The 11157-nt window shown below is 43.5% G+C and overlaps 1 protein-coding gene across 1 annotated transcript; it reads left to right on the forward strand.

Moving 5' to 3' along the window:
• Positions 1–1074: 1074 nt before the first annotated feature.
• LOC130831166 (HLA class II histocompatibility antigen, DO beta chain) lies at positions 1075–8559 on the forward strand. Its single transcript, XM_057698912.1, has 6 exons — positions 1075–1207; positions 5798–6067; positions 6532–6813; positions 7257–7367; positions 7649–7680; positions 7837–8559. Exons 1-6 carry the CDS (start codon positions 1084–1086, stop codon positions 7882–7884), a joined length of 867 nt encoding a protein of 288 aa, XP_057554895.1. The 5' UTR covers positions 1075–1083; the 3' UTR covers positions 7885–8559.
• Positions 8560–11157: the final 2598 nt, after the last annotated feature.

Here is an 11157-nt window from a genome sequence, read left to right on the forward strand (position 1 = left end):
CGTTGAAGCCACACAACTGGAACTTCCTCTTTCTCCTCTTTATCACTCCAAATCTTTCTGTTTCAATCATGTGTCTGAGAAAGTATTTCTCTTTTTATTGCCATGTCTGACAATCTCATTATTTGGATTCCAATCAGCATTTGGAGGATAATCTCTCCTTTCTTCTCCTTTTTGTCTTCAATTTCTCCTAAGTACAGGTGCCCTTCACTTGACTCAGAAACTTAGGAAGGTCTGTCCTAGCTTAAAAGAAATTTTCCCTTAGTGTTGCTTTTCTCCCAAGAGAGAGGCTCATCTTTTCCCTTGTTTTCGCTTCCAAAATTCCCAAAGGACTGCTTGTATCTGCTGCCTTCACTTTCTCATTTTAATTCACTCTACCTTTTTGAAATACAGCTTCTACTTTAACAATCTGTTCCATTGAAGGTTATTTGTACCCCATTAATTATAAAACACAATAATGCTTTCTTCTCTTTTATCCTTGTAACCAATTTTTTGCAGCATTTTATTCATTTGAGAATCCTCTCTCCACGTGTGTGCCATGCCCCCCCCTCCGCCCCCCCGGATTTCAGGAAAACCTCCTCTCCAGGTAATTCTCAATCTCTTCAGTTTCTTCTCTGATAATCCTTCCCCTAACTCTCATAAGGCCCATGCTTCAAAATGCTGTCAACTGTCTTCTTTCTTTACATACTCTCTGTCGGCAATGTCAACCACCCCATCGGCATGGAGATCTATTGGTCACAGCAGGCCAGGGACAGCGCTATGTGAGATACTAAGCTCCACGATAAACAACCTGCCCAGTTCTTCTAAGACCACACACCTTGCAGAGTAGCTTTCTCTTTTTCTCCTAGCCGGTTTTCATGTACCTAAACTGCTGCCAGTGGTTCTGGAGGTAAACAATTCTTGAGTGGAATCACACAACTTTATGAAAGTATTCTACCCAGCACCTGATGACACAAAGCCCCTCTATCTTAATTGGTTCTCCATGTGAGGAGTTTCCAATCCCGGGGAGGCCAGAAAGGTATCTCTACTCTTCATGAATATTTTTGACTGAGTGGTGTGTGGGCAAGCCCCATTCTGAAGAGGTGGATGATTTTTCTGTCTCATTTGTTTTCTTCCAGAATGGGTTCTAGCTGGGTTCCTTGGGTGGTGGCTGCATTAGCGACGCTAATCAGGCTGGATTCCTCCACGACTCAAGGCAGAGATTCTCCAGGTAAGAACACAGTGATTTCTTTCAGGTGTTCGTGGAAAAACCGATGTGGGGGAGGACGGCCTTTCCCTGCAGGTCCAGCCTCCAGGCCAGACCGGAAGTGGCTTCTGGCTTCAGAGAGCGTCTTCTGCCCTTTGACAGAAAAATATTCCCTCCCTCTTAACTACACACAATGGACTGGCGGGGAAAGGGGCTTCCTGTCCCAGGGCCATGGATTCAAAGGAGGCAGGAGGCAGGAAAAAGGGAAGCTTCGCTTGCTTAGGGTCCTTATGGTATTAATGTCTGGAAAGCGGTAAACAACTGCGGAGATCTGAGAATAGCTGCTTTGCTTCAGCCAGGAGTTTGATGACTGTAACTGTTTCTGTATGTATCCAATTGGGGTATATGTGGACAAAAGAACTTGGAAATGAAGGTTGCTTCATTGGACATTTTTAAGCCCCTATAATATGGTCAGACTGTACCAAGCGATTTTGAGAAATGAGGTACACGTACCATGTACATGTATGTACTGCTGTTGTTTTTCTAGCTGAGGGGTTAAGCTATGCAAATGTGAAGTGACATTACATTCTGAAAATATATTTATCAGAAGGAAACAGGATACAAGGTGCTAAAAACAGAAGCCCTTTGAATGTCAAAGTCTCCTTAAACACAAAAGAGGAACAAACCTAGGGGTGCGGAGGGTAAGTGTGGGGAGATCATTGTTCTTGGAGAACAGAAACCTCTCTGAGCTTATAACACCCATGAAATGACAACGACGAAACACACTGTCAGTAAGATCTAAACTCTGACACAGATCTGTCTGAAAAATAACTTTTTTTCTGATGTCGACTGTAAGACGAAATAGAGGTTTGGAGGTTAGAGCCTTATCTGAAATTAGCTGAGTTCAAGATGAGTCTGGCTGATCCAGGAAGGATGCCTCTGACCTGACACTCAGCCCAGTAGTTCCTCTGAACTTAGAAAGGAAAGCAAATCTACCACCCGAGATCAATAACAATTATCCTTCAAGTCCCAGCTTAAATGCCATTTCTTCAGGGAGATCTTTCCTGATCAACTTACATTATTAATCCATTTGAATGTCCTTTTATGCTATTGTTCTTAAGTGCACAGAATGGAGTTACTCTTTCCCAATGACTTCACAGCATCCTGTAATCACATCAGAACGAGGACTCTCTGCGCTCTTCCCTTGTCTCCATTCTCGCTCCCTCCCTTCCATTCTAATGAGTCCGGCATGTCTTTAAGTATGAGGGTGGCTTTTAAGAAGATGTAGCATTGTTTTCCTGTGTGTATTTTTAAGTTTTAATAAATGTCATTATGCGATGAATCACATTCTGTTTCTATTCTTATGTGACACAGTGCTTTTGAGCTCTACCTCGGTGTTGTTGTACGTGAATCCAAATCCATCTTTAGTGATGGGGAAGCAGGTCAGGGAGGGGAAGAGGCTGTTTCTATGTAAAACAGCTAGATATAGAACTAGAATTCAAGTCAACTGAGACCTAACCCGGGGCCATTTACTAGTTTGTCTCTTAAAATTGTCCAGATCTTCAAATCTAAGACAACTATCGCCAGCTTAGTCTGTTTGGGCTGCTGTGACAAATACCACAGACTGGGTAGCTTATAAACAACAGAAATTAATGTCTCAAAGTTCTGGAGGCTGGGAAGTCCGAGATCAAGGCTCCAGCCCGTAAATACAGCTGATTCACTTTGGCGTACAGCAAAAAATGGCACGCGTGCAAAGCAATTATATTCCAATAAAGAGCTTACTGAAAAAAAAAAAAAAAAGGCTCCAGCATGGCCGTGTTCTGGGAAAGGCTCTCTTCCTGGTTCAGAGCTGGTGCCTTCTCTCTGTGTCCTCACATGGTGGAGGGGGCTAGGGAGCTCTCTGGAGCCACTTTTCTAGGGGAGCTGATCCCATTCATCAGAAATCCACGCGCCTAACCTAAGTATACTTGCCCCAACACCACCGACTAATACCATCACCTTTGGGGGCTGGGATTTCAACATATGAATTTGTGGTGGCGTAGGGGAGGACACAAAAATCCAGACCACAGTACACAGTCATATTTTTTCTTACCTATGAAGACTAATTAAATAGCTTTGGAAAATTAAACTCTTCTGGATAACATGAGCCTATTAGAAATGAGGTGCATTGTGTGAAAGTTAATATGGAGCTCAAACTAATCACTATCAATACTAGTAAGGTACTTTGAAAGTGGAAAATCGTAATGGAGAATGGATTTGGAAATTTATTTATTTATTTATCTAAAATGTATTTTTTATTGAAGTACAATTGAATCACAATATTGTGTCAATTACTGCTGTATGGCAAAGTGACTATAGACGGTCTTATTCGTATTCTTTTCCCTTATGGTTTATCACAGGATATTGAAGGATTTGGATTTTTCAATTCACTCTTCAATGGAAGTGTTTAATATAAAAGCCTCCAGAGAAGGTTTAAGTTAACCTTACCTTCCCAGTCACCATGCTATTACAACCACTAGAACCGTACGTACAGGGCTGACAATGATGGTGATGATGGTGATTTTAAAAGGCATCTTCGAGCCATGAATTAATATTATTTTATCCGAAGTCAATAGAGGTGATGACGTCATTACCTTACTAGAGCCAACAGAGGGGGTGAGGCCTCTGAGTAATCGTGCAAAGGAAAAGGTCCAGAAGAAGGTTTTTTAAAAAAATTTTTTGGCTGTAAGGCTCAAGATCTTAGTTCCCCAGCCAAGAATTGAACCCATGCCGTCTGTGGTGGAAACACAGAGTCTTAACCACTGGACCCATAGGGAATTCCCCAGAAGACAATTCTTGAGAAAACCCACAGTGAGTGGAAAGTAGAAGGGGAGCTTATTGCACACTGACTGTGAACCTGCTCTGCCTTTCTTTGCCCCACCTCCATCCTCCTTTCACTTTACTCCAGAAGGAAGATATAGCATGAAGCCACTAATGGCAAGAATACTACTGAACTGTTCCAGATGGGGCTGGGTGTTTTTTTTTTTTTTTTTTTAATTTATTTATTACCCTTGGGGGTACACCAAGTTCAATCATCTGTTTTTATACACATATCCCCGTATTCCCTCCCTCCCTTGACTCCCCCCCCCCCTCGAGTCCCCCCCACCCTCCCCGTCCCAGGGCATTAGGTTTTAACATATGAATTTGGGGAAGACACAAATATTCAGTCCATAGCATGTAGAGTTCTTCTTCCTATGTCTAGGGACTAAGTTTGGGGCTGGGTGTTTTTGACTTGATAATAAGGGGAGTTCTTGGGCTTCTGAAAGCTTGGCTTGGAGAAACTTAGCACAGTGTCTGGCAAAACCCAAACAATCTATAAATATTGGTCAAAGGAATGAATATTTGTTGAATGAAGGTTCACGTCTCTGGACTCATTTTGACTTGCTTCTTTGGGTGACGTGTCTCCTGTTTGGCTGGCCTGGTAGGCTGGACCTCAGGCTTCTTTCAAAGAAGAATGGGTATCTCTCTTTTATTTTTTAAATTTTTATTGGAGTACAGTTGATTTACAATGTTGTGTTAGATTCAGGTGTACAGCAAAGTGAATCAGTTATACATATACATGTATCTATTCTTTTTCAAATTCTTTTTTCCATTTAAATTATTATAGAATATTGAGCAGAGTTCCCTGTGCTGTACAGTAGGTCCTTACTAATTATCTAGTTTATATATAGTAGTGTGTATATGTCAGTCCCAATCTCTCAATGTATCCCTCCCTCACCTTCCCCCCGGTAACCATAAGTTTGCTTTCTACATCTGTAACTCTATTTCTGTTTTGTAGATATGTTCATTTGCACCCTTATTTTAGATTCCACATGTAAGCGATATCATATGATATTTGTCTTTCTCTGTCTGACTTACTTCACTCAGTACGACAATCTCTAGGTCCATCCATGTTGCTGCAGATGGCATTATTTCATTCTTTTTTATGGTTGAATAATATTCCATTGTGTGTATGTACCATCTTCTTTAGTTTTTACTTTTTTAAAATTCTTATTTATTTTAATTCATTTATTTATTTTTGGCTGTGTCAGGTCTTAGTTGCAGCATGTGGGATCTTCGTTGAGGCATGTGGGATCTTTCATTGGCACATGGGCTTCTCTCTAGTTGTGGCATGGGGTTTTTTTCTTCTCTAGTTGTAGCAAGCAGGCTCCTAGGCACGTGGGCTCTGTAGTTGTGGTGCATGGGTTCCGGAGCACGTGGGCTCTGTAGTTTGCGACACTCGGGCTCTCTAGTTGAGGTGCATGAGCTCAGTAGCTGTGGCATGCTGGCTTAGTTGCCCTGCGGCATGTGGGATCTTAGTTCCTTAACCAGGGATCAAACCCACATCCCCTGCATTGGAAGGCAGATTCTTTACCACAGGACCACCAGGGAAGTCCCTCACATCTTCTTCAAAGAATGGATGTCTCTTTGCTAAGAGGAGCCAGGTGGGGCCCAGGGCAGCAGAGGCTACTTTGGCCGATTTGCTGAGGTCAAAGTCCTCCTCTCCATTCCATGTGATCTGGCATGATAAACCGGGTAGGGGTTTCCTAAAGATGGGGGCTGTGTTCATAGCCTTTTGTGGTGGTTGTTTTCCAGAAGATTTTGTGATTCAGGCAAAGGCTGACTGTTACTTCACCAACGGGACAGAAAAGGTGCACTTTGTGGTCAGGTTCATCTTTAACCTGGAGGAGTATGCACGTTTTGACAGCAACTTGGGGATGTTTGTAGCCTTGACGGAGCTGGGGCGGCCTGACGCTGAGCTGTGGAACAATCGGCCGGATATACTGGCGAGGAGTAGAGCCTCTGTGGATACGCTCTGCAGACACAACTACAAGCTGGGTGCACCCTTCACCGTAGGGAGAAAAGGTGAGGCAGAAGGTGGGGTCTGTGGGGATTCGGGAATCTCCCCCATGTGAGTCTCGCCATGGCTCTTCTTCCTTGTACTGGGCACTTGCCTGCTTCAGGATAGATGGGTCAGGTGCAGGGGAGTCTCTTTATGTTCTGTCCCCAATTGTGACTCACTTACTATCCTCAGGGGTCAGTTCACTGTGGTCTTGGTCCCAAACCCCCAGTTCTCAGGAACTTTAAGGGCTCGTGTCTTTCCCAATACAAGGGCAATTTTGGGTGTGTCTGATAAAGCCTAAATCCTCCTTGGGGACACTGACATATCCAGTGTCTGAATCTTCAGGGGTGAGATTTCCCCACATTTCTGGTTTCCACTTGGGTGATCTGGGAAGGAGATTCGGGGCAGAGAGAGCTGCTAAACAAACCCCTGTGTTGGCTTTGTGGATTTCCTTCAAGGTGTCTCATTTTTTTCCCTCCTCTCCTAGTGCAACCAGAGGTGGCAGTGTATCCGGAGAGGACCCCAGTCCTGCAGCACAGCAATCTGCTGCTTTGCTCTGTGACAGGCTTCTATCCAGGGGACATCAAGATCACGTGGTTCCGGAATGGGCAGGAACAGAGAGAGGGGGTCATGTCCACTGGCCTCATCAGCAATGGAGACTGGACCTTTCAGAAAATGGTGATGTTGGCAGTGACGCCTGAACTTGGAGAGGTCTACACCTGCCTTGTTGATCATCCCAGCCTGCTGAGCCCCGTTTCTGTGGAGTGGAGTGAGAATCAGCTTGTACTTTCTAGATCCAACTCGGGTCAATCTGACTCAAGACCAACGCGTTCATCTTGGCCACAACACTAGTTCTTCATCCCTCCGATCTGAGGGGGTCATAGAAATTGGGGTCGTTGGGTTGGGGTGGGAAACAACATGGCAGATAGCTATCCTTGGAACTTCCAAGAGATATGGAGGTCTAATCACCTCGTCACTTACTTCTAACTTTGGGAACTAGTATCCTCTAATACTTTGGTCTTGGCCTTTAGGGGCATTCTTATTGGCTGTGAGAATTATTAACAGACACTCTATGAGTACAAACCTTGGCTTCAAAGATGTATTCCTTCTCTAGATAGCATTGGATTGGTGTCCAGCACAGGCTCTGGGATATCAGGAAGGTCCACCAAACATCAGGAGCTTTTGGCCAACTTTAAGACCTGTTTCCCTTAGGAGCTCAGTCTGAATATTCTTGGAGAAAGATGCTGAGTGGAGTTGCAGCCTTCCTGGCTGGGCTAGTCTTCCTTCTGGTGGGCATCGTCATCCACATCAGGGCCCGGAAAGGTAATGAGCTCTGAGAAAGTACCCTGCCACCTGCCACACCCCCCTCCTTCCCCGGCTCCCCCGACTTCCCACTTCTCCTAACGTCTAAGATGCGAGGCAGGAAAGGCTGATCGTACTTCTCAGGGATCAGTGGGGTAGTGTTTTCTGAAGCCGGAAATATTCTGAGGGATAATCAGAGATGGAGTTCTGACACTGCAGGTCATCCCCCACTGCTCAGGATAATCACAACATTTGGTCCTAACTGGGACATCCTACTTTTTCTTTCTCTTTTTAAATCCCAGGATGTGTGGAGATGCTGTTGGCTGGTGCTGAGGTAATGTATCTTTCCTTATCTTTGATGCCAGATCATTCACCCATCCTTTAGCAGAGGGAGGGTCATGGGGATGAGATGTAAGTGGCTCTGGCCAGGTGCACTGTCTGCTGACTGGGAGCCTGGGGGCCTCACGAGACTTTATCACTGTCCCAGCAGGTCCCAAGAGCCGTTCTTCGCCCACAGCCACACCAAGGTACTAATTGAAGCTTCTCCCCCTGGAGCCTGAAGTAGGATCAAGTGGCCCCGAACTAAGTGAAGGACATTCATGAGGTCAATGTTCTGGATGACTCGTTTCCGTGAGACCTTGGAGGAATCCTGAATTGATTCTAGAGAGTTGTGTTCTGATATCACATATCTGTCATCCTTCTGCCCTTCTTTCTCCTCCTTATCTATACTAATCCCCATTTCCAAGTTCAGTGTCCAGAAATTCCCCTAAGAACTAGCTCCTTACAGTCCCAAACTGTTTACTTTTCTGTGGTCCAGCTCTAACCCTCTAAGTTGTTATCTCTATCTTTCTCTCTTCCAAAGGCAGCCCCACAGTCTTTAGAAGACAAATGCTCTCTTTTCATTGCTTTTTAAAGACTTTTTCTTTAAAATAAAACTGAGGTACAGATAACCACATAAAATGTATAACTTGGTACATGTCTTAAGGTAAAACCTCTGTAATCAACCCTCAGTTCAAGAAATAGAACTTTTCCAGCCACTGCAGAAGTCTCTCTGCTGCAGGCCAATCAAAGACCCTTCCTCTTCTCAAAAATAATCATATCCTTGCAAACTATTATATACAAAATGGATAACCAAATGGTCTCACTGTATGGCACAGGGAACTCTATTCAATATCTTATGATAAACCAGAATGGAAAAGAATATGAAAAAGAATGTCTGTATATGTGTAACTGAATCACTTTGCTGTACAGCAGAAATTAACATAATATTGTAAATAAACTGTATTTCAATAAAATTTTAAAGGTAATCATATCCTGACTTACAGCAACTACTTGTAAAAATTTCTTTGTAGTCTACTTACTCAAGTATGAATTCTTGGACACTCTAACTTAGTTGTCTTTTATATTTCTTTGACTTTATAGGCTTCTCCTCCAACCCTTTTTGTTCCTTATGATTAATACGTTGAAATCCCTGCACAGTTCTCCACAGTCTGGATTTTGCTGATTGCGGACACCTGGTGCAACTTGCTGGTGCAGTTTAACATGTCCCTCTGTCCTCTGCATGTCCTGCAAATTGACATCTGGATGCAGAGGCTGGAGCCGACTTAGGTGTCATTTCTCGGAATGTCCATAGGCAGTGCTGTGGTCTCACCATGAGACACATGCTGTGGGGTTGCCTCTCTTTTCATGCTGTTAGTAACCATTGATGCCCATTGCCTGGGTCATTTAATTCAGTGTTGGATGAGAATGAGCTTATTCTATCATCCATTCTTCATTTACATGCTTTATTGCTTCTATAAGGAGATCCTTCCCTTCATTGACTAGTGGTTTGCCCAGTGGTCCCGTGGGAAAAAGGATCAACATTGAATTCTTTCCCTTTATTTACTTATTTCCAAGTTAATGGATTTTCCCCCCTCTATTATCCAAAGGTGAGCAATCAGGTTTTACTTTTTATTTTTTGTAATCTTTATGAGAAAAAACTCAAGGATTTCAGCAGTGACCTCTTAGGGTTGGGTCCCAGAGTGTGCTTGGGAGGGAAAGGTAAGGTGGGAGAGGCAGTCAGTGGTCTTCTGTGGGTGGGCTTTTGGGGGCAGAAAGATCTCATTTACAGCATCCTCCGCAAAACGAGGGATGAGCTGAAAGAAGACCAGGTTTCATGTCCAAGTGAGGGACATGCTCTGAATGCTCGGTTAACCATCAAATAAAATCCCAATTGGAAAAAGTTCAGAAATATAACCATCTTAAACTTGAGTCGGCTTTGGTTAAGCAACCATAGGTCGCTGCTCCGAGAGTGTGATGTTGCATTTCTACCACTAGATGACGATCAAGATGGAATTTAAGTTGGTTTTCTCCACGTCCTCTGTGGAGGGAATCCCAGGGGAAATGAGGTTTTCTAAGGAGCTTTCCCCACGTAGCCATCTCATCTTCTTTTTCTCATATTACCTCGGTCTTTGAGGCTCTGAAAGGAGCAATGGGGGATACGGAAATTCAGGGAAGGGAGAAGAGGTGGTGAGGAGCTTTCCAGCCCAGCCAGGGAAGCCCCCTGCTTCTGTCTCCTTACTGCCTGTATCCTTTCCTCAAACCATCCCTTCTTAGGCTGCTGTTCTTAATTATCCACTGTCACCTCTTCTACTGAGGAAGTTGGTAGCTGTAGCCATAGGGACCTGGGTGAAAAACATTGAATTTCACATTCTCTAAAATGATCTTATGGTTACAAACCAAAATCTGGTTAAAACTTGCATCAACAAGAAGCAAGTCCATTTGGCAAATTGGCTATTCTGTGACCTCAGGGCACAGGCCAGCTCCCCAATCACCATGAGATGTTATCTAATCACAGGGTCTAAGGCCTAGAAGGGACGGTAGAGATGATCTAGGTCAATCCATGCGTTTTCCAGAATATAATGCAGTCAGTCCTGCTAGAACTGAGCTCCAGAAGAGTAGGAATTCTGCCTTTTCCCCACCGATGGATTCCCAGCGCCTATAACAGTGTCACTCAATAAATATTGTTTCAATGAAAGAAGGAAGTCCAAAAATTCAGGCATACTGCAGTGGTTAAGAATCCACCTGCCACTGCCAGGGAGAAGAGTTGGATCCCTGGTCCCGGAAGATCCCACATGTGGTGGAGCAACTACAGAAGCTGCTGCGCCTAGAGCCGGTGCTTTGTAGCAAGAGAAGTCACCGCAATGAGGAGCCCGTGCACCACAATGAAGAGTAACCCCTGCTCGCCACAACCAGAGAAAGCCTGTGTGCAGCAACGAAGACCCAACGCAGTAAAAAAAAAAAAAAAATTCAGACACAGTGATGCGATTAGAAAGAGGAACACATTTCTCTTTTTGATAGTCATATAAAAAATGGAAGCCATACACATTCTAGCAAAAATTAACATGTACGGCTTTCTAGTGCAAAGCCTGTCTATTGCTGTTCATAACAACTCGCCTCTAGGATGTATATCATTTTTACAAATTTGGAAACATCATACATCGACTAATTTAGTTTCCTCATCAGGTTCCACAAAGTGAAAAAGAGAATACCCCATTTTACTCTCACTTTGTAATTTGAAATAGAAAATTTATGACAAAAGAGTTCTTTAGATGCCACCTATGTAATTAATACTACTGGTTGCCCAAAGATGGTATGGGTGAAAAATGTACGAACCTCAAAAACATTACAAAGGAATGGAGTGATTATTTAGTAATTGTTAATGAAGGAAATAGTGTGTTGGAGAATATTTAAGATTGCTGAGGTTGGTATAAATAAAACCATAGAATAATTTCATCATAATTCTTGATTTCCAAATTAGATACAAAATAAA

The sequence above is a fragment of the Hippopotamus amphibius genome, chromosome 11, assembly GCF_030028045.1.
Source record: "Hippopotamus amphibius kiboko isolate mHipAmp2 chromosome 11, mHipAmp2.hap2, whole genome shotgun sequence".
Taxonomy (NCBI): Eukaryota; Metazoa; Chordata; class Mammalia; order Artiodactyla; family Hippopotamidae; genus Hippopotamus; species Hippopotamus amphibius.